General features: G+C 38.4%; 1 protein-coding gene across 3 annotated transcripts; it reads right to left on the minus strand.

Moving 5' to 3' along the window:
- Positions 1 to 950: 950 nt before the first annotated feature.
- spopla (speckle type BTB/POZ protein like a) lies at positions 951 to 15,258 on the minus strand. 3 transcript variants are annotated; one of them, XM_034573229.1, is made up of 12 exons: positions 14,194 to 14,928; positions 13,766 to 13,849; positions 9,999 to 10,116; positions 8,917 to 9,038; positions 8,467 to 8,639; positions 8,206 to 8,333; positions 6,314 to 6,491; positions 5,025 to 5,080; positions 4,715 to 4,837; positions 3,136 to 3,278; positions 2,981 to 3,034; positions 951 to 2,460 (listed from the first exon to the last, which is right to left on the minus strand). In XM_034573229.1, the coding sequence occupies exons 3-12, from the start codon at positions 10,074 to 10,076 to the stop codon at positions 2,316 to 2,318; spliced, it is 1,200 nt and encodes a 399-aa protein (XP_034429120.1). In that variant the 5' UTR covers positions 10,077 to 10,116; positions 13,766 to 13,849; positions 14,194 to 14,928; the 3' UTR covers positions 951 to 2,315. The 3 variants fall into 3 exon arrangements, with proteins under 3 accessions (XP_034429120.1, XP_034429121.1, XP_034429119.1); XM_034573230.1 differs by lacking the exon at positions 14,194 to 14,928 and adding an exon at positions 15,059 to 15,258 and having other exon boundaries at positions 959 to 2,460; positions 8,467 to 8,618; XM_034573228.1 differs by lacking the exon at positions 14,194 to 14,928 and adding an exon at positions 15,059 to 15,245 and having other exon boundaries at positions 960 to 2,460.
- Positions 15,259 to 15,996: the final 738 nt, after the last annotated feature.

Raw genomic sequence — 15,996 nt, forward strand, 5'->3', positions numbered from 1 at the left:
TATCCGTTAGGTAATTACCCATGTCAAATTGATCCGACAATTAACAGCAGTGATTTACATATGCAGAGCTACAATTCATCACCAGTGGTCAGTTACAGGCTTGGTTGCTGAAACTGGTTTGAGAGGCAACAATAAAAAAGGGAAAAATCATTGGAAAGACAAAAGAAAAGCAAAATTAAATTTCACCTCATGTCAAAATGCATCATGGGAAATAAAAGGTAATTTACTTAATAGATTAAAGCTCAGTAAAAACAAGTGGCTAATATCATTTTCCTTGGATGCAGGGAGGACCATAGTCACTTCTCTATGTAAAGTCAACACTGCAGTTTCATTTTGTTATTTAGACACATCAGACACACATTCACAACATCTTTCTACCAAACCCATTGTCTTTAGCTTAGCAATCCTGCTTCCTACAAATCCAAATGCAGTTTTGATGGTGCCACTGCAGGCGGCTCGGCTTTCAAGTGCTACACTTGGTTGAGGAAGGATGGAGAGGCGTCCCGAAGAAGAGATGGTATCAGGTATTTTGCTAGGATCTGTGCCGAGAGAGGCGGACGGGGGATCAGCGAGCTGCTGATGAAGACATCTCTGTTCCAGCACGGAAAGAGGTGCCTCATGTTCACTTTAATTAGAGCTTGTGCCGAGCGTTCACACATAAAACAAGTGTGTCGGGATAAAGGTTCAACACCGAACACGCGGCTGCTAATGCGGTTTAAGCACATTTTCTTTTGATTATCACTGCGCTGGTGTTTTCCCAATCCTATTTAAATCCAGTGGAGGACAAAAAGAAGAAAAAAACAATGTCTGCCTGACATCCACATCCATTAATATGGTCATTAAAATGAGACCATGTGGATAATAAGCACCCTCTCTCGTACTCGCGTCTCTTGTCACATCGAGTTCAACAACCTCCTGTTGAAAACTAAATAAACAAGCTTCAGGTCTCTTCAGACTGCTGGAAAATGTTTTAATGGGTTAATGCAGGCATCCTTGCAGACAACAACTTCATCTTTTTTGCTTCCAAATAAAAAGTAGTTTCAACATCTCAACACGACGCTGAATGATGAGTAATATCATGTAAAAATGATGCTACTCTTTTAATTTACAAAATCCTCTGAAGTGTCTGTCACACCACGCTACATACAAGACGGACTGAATAAACATGACAACCCCCCCATTCAAACACAATAACATTGCCAGTAGAAGTGATGCTCAGCATCCTACAAAATACCCAAGCATGTTAGAGGAAATTTTTGCACATACTCAATTCATTTAATTCTGCTGAAATATGTCAGATAGTTGCAGAAAATAAATTGTTAAAAACAAAATTGGACACTTTCTGACAATAACATGACCATGCATTAGTCTTTCCACTTTGAGTTAACCACAATATATTGAGAATATATATTTGCAAGTTGGCAATATTAAGGAAAGAAATTCTTAAAAATTTAATCTATAACGGTTCACAGACGTATGATCTGGAATATGCCATTCAAATGGGAGACTGAGTAAATACTTCCATATACTTCCAATGTTTTAATATATTAGGGCCAAGGTACAGACACGTTCCTGTCTCACATGAATTATTAGGATTGACACTGGGTCTTCATAATGGCAGATTACTTTTTTCCCCACAAATATGCAATAGAACAGACTTTCTTGTACACTGGTCTTCTGAAGATGGTTCAACTGTCATTTACATAGAAATGGTGCCATCAATATGGGGCATACACATCTTTTAAAAAGTGTAAAGAACTGACCTTGCACTGAAAGTGTTCATGCTTTTTAATGTCTAGTCACAAAACGGGCTAAACATTACAAATATATATAATATTTCCCATTTAGTTAAACCTTTGTTACGTTCCTATAGAACTCCATATCAAAATGACTATTCACGGGAACTAGTGCAACCTGGAGGAGGCCTGGTCTTTGTGACAAGGCAGGCACAGAGTAAAATAGACAAAGTACTCTAGAGCAGCTCCAGAGCAATGGCAGATATATTAAGGCCATTTTCAAAATTACAGGAAAAAAAACAGTAGCAGACGGCTTGACTTGTTACCCGCGCCGAACAAAGTTCAGCTGGGGAAGCAAAGCAAGCAAGCAACACTGATCGAACCGCTCTTTTCCCTCAATCCATTGATGTCAGTCGTCCAACGTGCCAGCCTCCCCACATTCCTGGCCAGAAAGCTCCACTCTTCTTTTTTTCAAGTGTGTTCAATTTTGGTGGAAATAAGAGTGGCACCCTCGCTAGTCCTTCCTTTATAAACCCATGCTTCACACCTCCAGTAAAGTTCTGGGGCACAGTCAGGCAGTCAGGACTGTTTTAGACGCTTCCTGGGAAGACCAAAGGGTGGGCACTGTGCTGAAGCCAGGGCGCGAAAGGCCTCTGCAACCAAGTGAGGATGGGACTGGATCATTGACTTCCAGCCTGCAGTCTCCATTATATCTGTAGCATGACTGTAAGCACAGGGAAAATGAAGTTAACACTCAGACGTACGAATGTGCACATTAAAAATCAATAAACATAAATGAGATCGTAATGACAGCGCCAATAAGGAGGACTTGATTTGCGAGTTGCACGGCGAAACTTGAAAAGGGCCATTAGTGCTTTATGAATGTGCATAGGTTGAAATGAATGCAGGATTAGAACGTCTCCGCGCGGTGAACACAACCGAGACGGATGCAAGTTAAACATTTCAAGGTGTCCTGTAATAACACACTACATCATCTGAAAGAAAAGCTTCCCGTAGCGACCACCGCCTTTCTGTTTAAAATTCGACAAATATTCCATTTCCACAGTTTATGCAGGTATGAGTCTATTAATAACTTGGATACAAAGATATGGCGCTTCAAACTGAAAAGGCAAATAGCACTCTGTCTGCCTGGGCTAAAACAATGAATTCTAATGCATCTGCTTGGCGGAAGAGATAAGAGTGTGTTATTAATCTTGTGTCACATATATCAGCTAATTACATACTTGCTATTCCAGTTCTTTCCATCTTTACAGCCCAGCTGTCTCAGGACACTGCACCTATGGCAAGGAGATAAAAAGGTAAGCATTCAGGGCTGGTAAACAGAAATGGCAGCAGGAATTTATCATTGGAGGTTTGTTTTTTTTTCTGCGATACTTGCCTGTTGATAAAATCTATGGCTTGTGCTTTGAGCTGCTCGGCACTGTGCAAGTCTGCTAGGATGAGGGTGTCGGCCACATTCTCCACTGAAAGGCTGTTGCACAAGGCCTCTTCGCACATGACCTTTAAACGCTCCAAAGCGTACTGGGGGTGGCGGGTGAGGGGGGGTACACAAAAAGCAGCGGTTACATCCTGGATTCAGTAATCCTAACCCTAACCCACGGTTTGAGGGTTTGTCTCAACTACTTCTCAGTATAAATAAAAACTACATATGCAATCTGTTTTTTTTATTTTTTATTTTTTATTTTTTATAATTATGCCTTGACTAAAAATAGGGGAGAAAATGACCAGGGTTCAAAATGCCCAAGGAGCAGGCTCATGTAACCTACACTGCAATGTCACAAAACCAGAGGTACACAGTTTCACCACATGGTGTACATTTAGTGATGTGGAGGGAGAATCAAGGTTGTTGCCCAGTATTCTGGTTTTCTACTACATTTAAGTTCATCATACAATTACCCTCAAAGAGGTGAAATATTGTTTCACAGCTATAAAAGGTGCAGGGATTATAAAATACAACAACTGCGACATAATATGTACATCCACTGACATCATAACATCACATTTAAAAAATAAAATAAATAAATAAGGGTCTGCACAACGAATCAAGTCTAATACTTGACATTCACCTCTGGGAATTTATCCATACGATATTTTATAACATAATACCTTGACTATATTCATAAACTATATATGTTTTCATTACCAAGATAATAGAAGCCTTTTTAATTATTGTCGCATGCATACAGATAAAAAAAATCACTGACTTCATCCTCATTAACTTCTACTAACTTGAATTAGCACTTGTCTAACGGTGGCTGCAGAAGTTGAATACATTATACTGTTGATAGTATTCACTGAAATGCTGTACTCAATGTAACAGGTTGATATTTTACATGCAAGAGTGAAATGAGTCAAATTAGATATAAACTAACAAACTACTAAGTGCATGACCGTCCACGACTATATCATTACTGTTACATATATTAATACAAACTTGACATCATTTAATAGAAAAAAAATCTAATATGCAACTGAAAACTAATTTCACATGAAACTCAGACCAACTGTTTTGATAAGAGTTGTGTATGAGTGCTGTACATTGACATCACTAGTTGGTTACCAACTAGTTTAAAACACAGTTGAGAGCCGTGCTGTCTGAACATGGTGTCAATCAAAAGTAGTGAAAGCAGTATGATGTAGGCAGGGGAAGACATATCGTTTAAATAAAGGGATTAAAGCATAATTCCTCGGACATTGATAAATATATACATTTGAGGTGTACAATGTTTCACTGTTTGTTTCAGAAAATGAAGAGATGGTTGGACAAAGACCCCCCCCCCCCCCAATCCAACATCTGCGTATAAAAACCAGCTGAGGTCTTACTTCACACCGAATGTATCACAATATAACACAAAACCGAGGAATGAAAAAAGGAAACTGCTTAGCTGTTTTCTTTTAAGTGGCTGGTAGATATTTAGAAACACTATGAACTTAGGTTTAAATGTCTTGGTACTTACTTTATCTGCAGCTGCCAGCAAATTGTCTGCCATCTTCTCCAGGTTTGGGGCCTTTCCTGTATAGATGAAGCCCATCATTTCCTTAAAGACATCTGGATCCACGTCACTGATGTCAACACGGTTCTGCAGTTAAGACAAAGGGTTACTTGACTTTTCACAAGAGCCTAGAAACTGATAATACATCAATGAATGAAGATGATGAATTTCATTACGACTGAGTTTGTATGATATTCATTAAAACATGATCTGTGTGGCATTGTGCTATAGAGATAAATGAAATATAAAAGGAACAATTATAAGAAGTTCTTACCTTTTTACTTTCTTCCATTTCATGTTCAAACATAGCATTAAAGACAGGAGACCTCGCTGTAAAAAAAAAAAAGGACACTCATAAATGTCATACCTTGTCAACAGCAGCTTTGATGAAACATTATATAAAACGACACGACTATCTCATTGAAAGAAAGGCACAAAAACATGAACTATTTCAGGATTAGGGCTTTAAAATCTGTCGAGTGGCCACTTTGTCAGCGTTTATCCTTGACCATTTCAGTTGCCCGCATGTCTAATGGAGACAAGCTGGAGAGGAGAGGCAGCCTCTCAATCTTCTGGATCCTACAATCATCTGGATCAAGCCGGGCCAAGCAGGGGTAGTGGGGTGGATTAGCTCCAACTGCAGAACTAGGCCGTTACAAATCAAGCCAGAAATTCAGACTGTCTACAGCCTTTCAAGGTGATTATGTCTCTTGCCGTGAGGCCATTAAGAAGAGACATGGACGTGTCCTGTTGGAGCCAGTTTGGATGCCTCTGTCTTGATAAGATTTTTATATTTTAGTTTTTCTTGTACTACTGGTGCTCTTCATTTTGGGGATTTCAAAAGTTTCAGGCATGTTGAAGGAATCTGAGTCACTCAGGAAGGTGGAGGGTTAAAAAGCTTTTAATATCTCAAGGTTATTGAATCGTATCAATAGTAAAAACAGGCCTATACATTTAAGCCATTAGGACCATTATCGGGCCAAGTAGAAAATGGCCTTGCTAGGGCTTCTTCATATCTACTAGTCACGTGATCAGGCCAGACTGGTCCCATGACAGATTATATGCAAATAAATAATAACATACACAACATCTAAATATTCAGATACCTAAAATATTTAGGTATCCCCATTTAAACCTGGGTGTTGTGAAGCTTTCAATGTATATATATATATATATATATATATCCGTAGCGATTCCTGTTTTGAAATACTTCTTCTACAAAGTCTATGCCTGATATCTTTAGCGTACAATTACCATGGTTAGCTTCCTTGTAATGAAGTGCCATGGGGTGTTGAAGGTTGTCACTTCTTATTGCAGGTTTATGTTCAGCCAGTCGTGCCTTCAGTTAACATTTTGTTCACCCAACATAGAAACACCAACATGGACACTCAAGTTTATAAACCACAAATGATTTGGCCCTTGAAATTGAACTGAACTGAATACCTTTTATTATACTTCATTCTTCTTTTTGCCATGGATATTATTTTTGTGAAGCACTTTGTAACCTTGTTTAGATAAGTGCTATACAAATAAAGTTATTATTATTATTATTATTATTATTACCTGCGAGGATGGATTTGTGGGCTTTGAACTCCTGCCCTCCCACATAAAGGCTGCAGTCTGTGAAGCGCGAACACTCCCATAGATTCCCTAGGTCGTCTGACAGCTGGCACTCCGGTACCTTCAGCATGTTCATGTTGGACTGGCCCGAAATGTTAACAGAGTCCTGGACAACGCTGACCTGTGCATAAGAAACAACACAGTGTGAACGACACACTAAAGCAGCCTCATCAAGACTTAACCGTCTAATAAATTCACCAGAAAACACATCTGCGCACTTTCTGCATTGAAGGAAAATCTTTTAGTTTTAATTTGCTCCTTTTAAAGAATACGTTCAATGGACCTGCAGTGGGAGGAATTCTTGTTTGTGAACCACTTGAAACCAAAATTAATTAACTCTGCTCTGTGAAAATGGCATTTTGTCTTTAATTTGAATGTCATTTGTTTTTCCCAGGCACCGGTTTCCCAGAAATTGTCAAATCTTTCTGGAACTGCTCTTTGGCGCACACAGTATACAGCCAATTGCATTTTCATCAAAATTCATTGAAACTTCATTTAACTTGTCCCACAAAAAACAATCTAGGAGACGTTTATTCTTCTTGACACACTGAATTCAATTATTTCCAGAACAAGCATCATTGTTAATGATGGGTAGAGGAGGAGGAAGCATTTCACTTCCTAAGATTAATACAATTTGAAGTAAATGCCATCAGAAGGTTTTTAGTTTAATAGTATCAAAGCTCCGGTGGAAATGCACAATGACAGGAAGCAAAGGACTCGAGCCTTGATTGACTTCAGGCAACACCAGGTGTTTAAATGCTTCAGCATAACAATGATCTAGTTTTGATGCCAAAGATTCAGCCAAGCACAACACAATAGCCACTTAGTAACATTATACTGGTTCACGATAATGAAAAGAAGTTAAACAGAAACATTCAAATGGACGAGCTTCAATGAAAAGAAACATGTTATTTTGATTATGTCAAACTTTCCAGCAGCACGGTTACGGAAGTAAAAATCTCATTCATTTTCTGAAAAGAGATTTTGATTATCGGCCATAAAAATTGTAACCAAGCCTGCAGCTTTGTGCCAAGTCGACATACAACCTTATCTTTGTGACTTTTCCATCTACGGTATAAAACCCAAAATACTTCCACACACCGCTTCTACAAACTTTAGTGTCCTATTGTCCACTCAGGATGGCTGTGCATGCTAGCATCCTCCCTTTTCATAGCAAAACAACATCACAAGGCAACAAACTGGCTTTTCTGATTGGTTAAGAGGGCACACAACAGGTCGAGCTGATAGTAAGCACCCTTAATCATGAGGCAAACTACCTCAGACAGCCTATGAGCTTCTGTAATGTAGTTTTGAATTCTAACGGGCTAATTTGAATATGAAATTTACCAACAACGTTTGAATGAATTAGCTTGTAGCCCAAGAGGCTACAAGCTAATTCATAGGCCTTCTGTCCCGTTACATTCCACTAATCAAAACCTTATCCTTGACACTGCAGACAATTTACTAATAATGTATCTTGATTTCTATTACATTTTTTATATATATATATATATATATATATATATATATATATATATATATATATATATATATATATATATATATATATATAAATAAAACAGCATTTATAAGATGGTACTTTTGTTCCAAGAATTGAGAGATTGCCACATTCAAATAAGAGAGCGAATTTGAATGATCACCTCCCCGATCAAACATCTTCTAAAATTTGTCACCAAGTCAACGGGGCAAAAAGAGTCCCATTTCCATGTCAAAAATACATTTGTGTAAAAGTTCCACGTTGACGGGGTCATCACAGGTACAAGTGAGGAAAGCGTGGCTCTGTGTCAAAAGCAAAGCAACACCATAATAATTACCTCACAGAAGAGGGTGAGCTTGTCATCTGGTAAGAGTCCATTGGCTTCATCCAGGAGGAAATCTCTCCTTATAAATTTTTTGAAGCCCCAGTCTTTACCTTGGACAAATCTGTATGCTCTTTGGCTTTCTGTAACAACAGAACAAAATAACGCCAAGTCTTATTTGCCTGTGAGTTATCAAGTTAATAAAAATGAGATTAAAAGAACAACAAATATACAGAGTAAGTTGATGTGGTGACATTTCTGATGGCTTGTACTCACCCATTGCTTTTGTCTCCTCTCTTTTAGCGTTCAACAAAGAAAACTTGAACTTTGCTCTGACTTCACTTTTTGGACAACTAACAAGAAGTAAATACAGTGACAGATAGTCTTTGCTTTCATCATCAAGTCCCTTTGGGTTGACTCGCAGACACCTGGAAAATAAAGAGACGCCACTGCACAATAGTACACTTTTTGTCAAAATAGCACTGTGACGAAACTTGAGGAGTAACGTTCTCTTGTTTTGAGGAACTGTAACTATCTTTTCAAAGGTCATATTTGTGTTTGGTGAAATTCAGGGATAAAGAATTGCTCATTTTAAATAAATCAAAAATTCATTCAAGTATTGACTTGAAATTCCAAAAATCCTGAAAGTCTGTTTATTCACTTGTTAGCCACAGAAATTCTGCAAATAAATAAAACTCCAGTGAGACGTATAAATTGAGTACGAACCATTTCATTTTGTCATTAGGACCAGAAGAGAAGGTTGAGCTCTTCAAGACTTCGCCCATTTCTTCTCTGCAAAAACTAAAGTTGTTTATGGTCCACATGTAGGAAAACTTCACAACTTTGACCTTGGAAGAAAAAGAAACACACAGAACCGTCAGACCAGACAAAAGCTTTGTTTCATTTTGAAAATACATCAGAAGCATTTTAGTTTGTCAAGACAGAGGTTACAGACATGCTTCTGAAATTATCCGGAGGGGCTGTATGTGAGAACGCAAATATCAGAGTCGGTTGCTGCGGACATTCTCCGGAACTGATAGTCCCATTATAAAATGTCCTGAAAATGTCTGAGTGAGCCCTTGTGAGGATAGAGCTGTAAAATATTCCGAAAGTTCACAGCGAGCGAGTGGGCGTGTCTAACATGCAACAGACAGGAAAAAAAAAGAAGAAAACAACTAAAACAATACAAATAGAGTTGCCATACACATAGAAGATTCTGAAGATATCAACTTAGAAAGACAATGACATTTGTAAGCTTTTGAATAAGATAAGGGCAAACACTAGTGTTGATGTGCTGTAAACAATTATGTGGTTTCCGCAGCAGTATTTACACATTGTGTCCTGCCTTCTACATGCGGAGAGATCATGTCTGGAAACAGCTTGTAACAGGTATGATTTAAGACGCTGTAACTTAACTTCCACCCTAGATTACAATACTTTGAATTTTACCAACATAGTTTCTTCTGCCACAGTGAGAAAACACAGGCATAAAGAGTAAAATAAACAATGGCTGAATTCCATTTAGCTAATGTTATTGTTCATGCTGACTCACTTTCACACCATCTTGTGTGAGTTACACTTGAACAGAACAGACTCATTGTTAATATTATCAGTAACTCAACATCAGAACATCAGACCTGTCAAATAAAGAGGGGGAAATAAAAATAGGTGTATGAGTTAGGAAGGAACCAGCAGCACTCAGGGCTTTCCCAGCACTATTAAATGATTTAAGACTGATAAAACCTATACCTGTAGTATGTTACATTTGTGTACATAACATTATACAGTGATTTACATTGTGCCCCTACCTGTGTGTAACACCAGCTTTCTGCCACAGGTCCACTTGACATCTCCCCAGGAGGAGGAGGGGTGGGAACCCGTGACATCGCCGGCTTTGGAGTACCACTCACTCGCGTCCTGAAAGCACTGTTCATTCCAAGAAAGCAAATAAGGGTCATTATTTTTGCACAAATCAAAAGCATGAGTTTTAGTGATAAGATAAATTCACTCTCTGTCAAGGATGACTGGAAATGCTTGGACAGAATAAGCCTGCAAAGTAAAACAAACCAAATGCAGTTCAGTGTAGTTCATTGTCAATGCGAGACATAAAATGGTGCATTATACTGACATCACTTCAGGAAATGTACAATGTATTTGATGGGAGATTTGCCACTCCCATCTATGTGGCCACATAAATGCACATCCTCACAGCTATTCTCCACATCAGCCAAAGAAGTAAATGTGAAACAAGAACAAGCAAAAAAAAAAAAAAAAAAAGAGTCAACCTATCAAATGACATATTGCATACAAGGGAGCGGGGCAGTCTGGGGTTCAAATCAATCAATATCGTGTTACACTTGAAACTTTTGAAAGGCAATCAAAAAGGAACCACACTACAATGAGACTGAAACTGTTTCAAAAAGGTGGAACGAGGATGAAAAGGACGAGCAGATCAACACTGAAATCCTCAAGTGGGGCAAAAACTGATGATTTTTTTTACAATTGATGCTAAAAACAAAATTTCTAGTTCAGTCTTAACTTGGACCTGGAACTTCACCAATTAAAACAGTCTTCTAATCACTGTACTGACACTAAAGCTGTCTGTCTAATCCTGAAAGTAAAGAAAACCTTCACTTTCCAAACTCTAACTTTTAGATAAACAATATTGGACCAATACAACATCCTTTCTCTTCGGATCAGTAGAAAACTCTCAGCAGATTTTTTTCTATTCATTTGGTTGCTTGAAAATGTGCCCAAGTTTTATAATTGTAGTGGAAAAACCTGGCAGAAATTTGGACTACTCACAAGTTCACTGTGAGACCTGAGAGACATTTTGTTACACTTGTGTTATCATGTGCATAGACTCTCTCTTAACCTGAATATATTCTCCATTTGTATTGAGTATAGCCTCTATGATCCAAGTGTGGTGATGGTCTGACTCATTTTGTAAATACGCAAATGGAAGGAGGACACAGGGATTGCAGCCAAAATCATTCCACTGGAAACACAGTGGAAAAACAACCGTCTCATGTCACGCTGTTGACTCACTGGTGAGGTGAATTGGGTAGTTACTAAACAGCATGATTCACGGATTTGGCCGGCACGTCTCTGGGGATAATGGTGATCAAAGCAAATGTGGCACATTGTTTTAAGTCACATAAGCGACATTTCTCAAACCCAAACATGCCAATTTCATTCACTTAACCAGGGAGAGTGATATGACAGATTTACACCGAAGCCAAAACAAAAACTGGAATGTTCACAAAGACACTTGTTTACATAAGTGTTTTTAAATTCCCTTTTAGAGTGTCAGCACATTTCATTTCATCTTTCACACAAAGTGAAATTTAAGTCAGTCTCTGAAACTATATCAATGATTCAATAAATCCATCTCAAAGGGTATCGGCATCAGCCAATCCCTCTAATTAGTTTGATCGGTGATCTCTATAAACGCCGATCAGAGGAGCCGATCAGATCAGGCAAAACAAACAACAAACAGCTGTCACTCAGGAAGTGCAACTCTCAACAGAGATCAGAAGGAATTCAGATGGCTCATTCATCATTTCTTTCAGTAAATACTTTTGTATTCTAGTTATTTGATGACTACTTTTAAGTTTTTTTTCTCAGAGCTGATGGTGGAAATAGCCAACGAGTGAGGCATCTTACTTCTCTTCTCCTCTGTTTTGATTTACACATATGCAGTATTTTATTGATTCCACAGGAAGGTTAAACAAAAGTTGCCCTGCCAAAAATAAACAGTTGTAATTTGAATTCATGATACTTTCTCATTCCTTGATTTTATAATATGTTGTTAACATAGTTAAATAAATAAATCATGCTACATGATACAAAGAAGGCTTTCAAATTGAGATCAGATCGCTCAGACCACAGCCAGCAATGCATCCTGGGCCACATTGAAGGATCGTATTATCACCAGACTCACTTTTAAATTGTGCACTTTTGAGAGAAACTTTATGAAACACTGTCTACAACTAATTCTTAATTATTTTAGCCTTCTTGTAAAACGCTATACATGAATTTATTTCTTTCTTTGTGTAAAAAACGTTTGTGGGCATTTGTCCCAGTGTGTTGGTTCAGTAGTGTCGGTTATTTCGTCTTATTTTTTAAACAAATTTCATCTTTGGAAACAGGGTATACATGTTTGTTTGCATATAGAGCAGGGGATTCTATTAGGCGTGGTCTGTCTGATCAGGTTGAATAACCTCCTCTACTGTGGCCCGCTGTGTGTGACTCTCGGGTGAGAGCCTGTCGCAGCCCGGCGGGACAGAAGCTGCGCTGTGCGAAGAGGTCACCAATTCTCCTTTCTCTGGTATTAATGCCTTTCTTCGTCATCTATCTGTGATGTGAAAACATCAGATTTCCACACAGTCAGAGAAAGTTAAAATGTGTCCTGCTCATATAGATCAGTTATAAAATCCTACACAGCGTCACTCCAGCAGCTGCTGACAGCGCAGCTGAAACATGTGACACACACATGGCTGATTCTGGAGTTTAATGTGGCACTGAATTGAAAACAAAGGAATAACTTGACAGTTATAATGGACACTATCTCACAAAATTCTGAGTAGGATTCAGCTCTGTCGTGTTTATTTGTATATAGAACGGGGAAGAGAAATCCGACCACAAATCGTCACTTGGACCACCCAAGACACATACACAGGGATATGTGATAGGTATCAGCCAATACTACTTCAAACTATCGACCCCAAAAATCCTGATAGGAACACCCTTAGTTTGACAACTACCAAATGAGGACAGAAGTGAAAACCTACAAATATAAAATAACTGTATCCTTACTTAAAAAAATATACTCCTGCTTGACTCGAGAACCCAAAAAACTGAGATGTTTCCAAGATAAGATGACATGAAGACATAGAAAAAAGATAACACTGTTGGAAAAAGTGTTCTTCTCCTATATCTTTTCTCTGAAGTTAACTTGTTTTCTGTGGGAGTGTCAGGCAATATTAATTAAAAAGATTTCAGAACCCCTGCTTCTGTACATATACATTAATGTGCCACACATTTCCAGCTTTTTCTTTTGTATATATAAGAGCTCTCATTCACTTATCATCTGTATTTCCAATATTCAGGTTGAGGCCAAATGTATTTAAACTATGAGACAATGTGCACTCAAAACGATGCAAGTGGGAACTATAGAAAAAGGACATCTGCTTTCTCTATACATACATTTTACATATGAAACTCCCCTCTATGATATTGGGGACTTTCAACTTTCGTTAAGTACTAGAGAGAGGTGGCAGGTGCGCTACTGGTGTCACTCAAACCCCTGTGCAAGTGACTGGACCTGGATCATTCATGCCATTCATTTTGGACACAAGTTTTCCTCTAGTTTTTTTTACATAAAGTACTATTGATGAATGAGGAAACATTGGACAAAGAGGCCTCATGTCCAGCATACAGATATTTGCTTGCAATGACAATTTCAACAGCTGTTTAGTACAATAACCTGTTGGCACCTTTTGCTATGATGGTTATATATGAAAAGCAGATCATGCAGCACGAGATATGAATTTGAAAAAAAGCTTCTAATCACCTCTAATCTGGTTGAAATGTACAATGATGGAGTTTTTTCTAAGTTATCACAGGATCCTTCATGGCCCCATCTCCATGTTCCACTCTGGAAATAAAGAAACACACATTAGGCCTCGACGTTGGACCTGATCTCCAGAAGCATCTGGCAATAAAGTCACAGTTCTCACAATAAAACCCGAGCTGTCACATCCCACTTATACAAGTGTAAATAACAACCACAGAGCTAGCAAACCATTTTAGATTGTCACGTTAGAAGTGTTATGGTTATCAGGTAACAGATAACAAGGGTGCACAGGTAGTGGAGGCTTTTAATACCAATGCCATGTTCAATGTTAGATCAATTATTGATGCTTTATCGTATAGCCTTGTCTGTAGCTGATTGCTCAGGCCCACAGAGCACTCAGCTGAATTAGCTAACTCGAGATTCACCTGCAACTTTGTTTGGCTAGCACATTAGCTTGGAGTCGTGGTACCTCGCCTTTACTGCAGCAGCAGCAGTGATGCTATCTGAATGGCATTCAGTGCGTTTGCATTCGTTCACAATGAAATGATCGCGTATTGTTTTAGCTTTGCAGCCCCATTCTAGCTTAGCGCTGCATGCTAGTCGAGATGTGAGCGGATGTGACTATCCTTAACACAACACATAGAAATCACTGGAAAGCAACAGCCCGGTGTTAGCGTGAACATCAGCCAAAGTGTCAACACCGATTCCCAAAAGCATCATTCATACATTGCGATTTGACTTCGCTAAAAACACACGAAGCTACTTCCACCAAAGAAACGCGTTTTTACGATCTATCAGGGGAAACCATTAGATACCGCGAAACTGCCAATTGAGTGTGCAATGCGTATTTAGCTAACCCTAAAGCTAACATCCATGTTCTCATTAGCAAGATTAATGTTAACTTCACTTCAGCCCTGAGACCGCAGCTGTGGCTAGCACTGATGAGCTAGCTTGTTCACAATAAATCTGTCCACGTACAACCAGGGCAGCCTCACATTAGCAACGTTACTCCTCGGAAGGCAACACAAACAAGCTAACAATGCTACAACTTAAACTGTTTATGTCCTATGTGGACCCGCAGTGCCCATTGTAAAACAAAGGGCCTGTACTGATTCCTGTTGCAGGATGCTAACGCAAACGAGCTAACGTAAAAAAAAAAAACCCTCGCATTTCTGCCCGGGCTGCTGGTGGGAAAACAACGGCGGCTATTAGCTTGGGCTAGCGGCTAGCCGGAGCTAATCTCTGCACTGATGCTCACAAAAAGTTTAAAAAGACATGTTGGCGGCGTACCTTTCAATTTCATACTTCCATATATATCGGGTAACGCATATAGCTTTGTGTCACACTCGCTCCTTTCACCCCCGGTGACTTTAAATTCTTTTTTACTCAGTCTCTCCACAAGGCTTCTTTGTCTAATTTATGTCTGTGCTAGCTTACATCTGTCTAGCTGCTGGTAGCTTAACAGGTTAGAAAATATACCCACTGCGCACGCGCCAATGACATCCTGGTCCCTGTTTTCTACTGACTGATCCAGACAAATACTGCAATTATTACTACTACTGCAATATTGTAAAATAAATACTTTAAAATAAAAACTAAATTAAATATCAGCTCCACCAACAACCCTAAAAGGATAAGTGGTAATTGATGGATGGACAACAACAATGATAACAACAATAATAATAATAATAATAACAATAATAATAATAATGATAAAATAACAATTATTAATAAGTATAGTAAGAATAAATAAGGAATAAGGAAACTCACAGGGCACATGTAATAATGATACCATATTTTAAGTTACCACAAGTATACTGTCTATGGTATTTTAAGTGATTTTATTCCACTATTATATATTATATATTATGTTATATTATATTATATTATATTATACACAAGGTATCATGGCGTCCACCGTTGCAGATGTGTTTTCTTGCTCCGCTCCTGAACACCTTGTTCTTTTTGTTATATCTGTTATATCTGTTATATCTTTTGTATTTTTATTTTTATTTTATTTTATTTTAAAACTCTTAAAGCACGGTACTTGTAGCGGAAGGCAGAGTAAGAATTCCATGTACAGGACTGTATATGACAAATAAAACACTTGAACTATATTATATTATATTATATTATATCATGTTTTTAGATTTCATTATTCCGTCCAACCCAATGCATGGGTGCATGTCATGTCCCTCTATTGAATTCTCATCCTTTGTAACTACAGT

Source organism: Hippoglossus hippoglossus, chromosome 21 (assembly GCF_009819705.1).
Source record: "Hippoglossus hippoglossus isolate fHipHip1 chromosome 21, fHipHip1.pri, whole genome shotgun sequence".
NCBI lineage: Eukaryota > Metazoa > Chordata > Actinopteri > Pleuronectiformes > Pleuronectidae > Hippoglossus > Hippoglossus hippoglossus.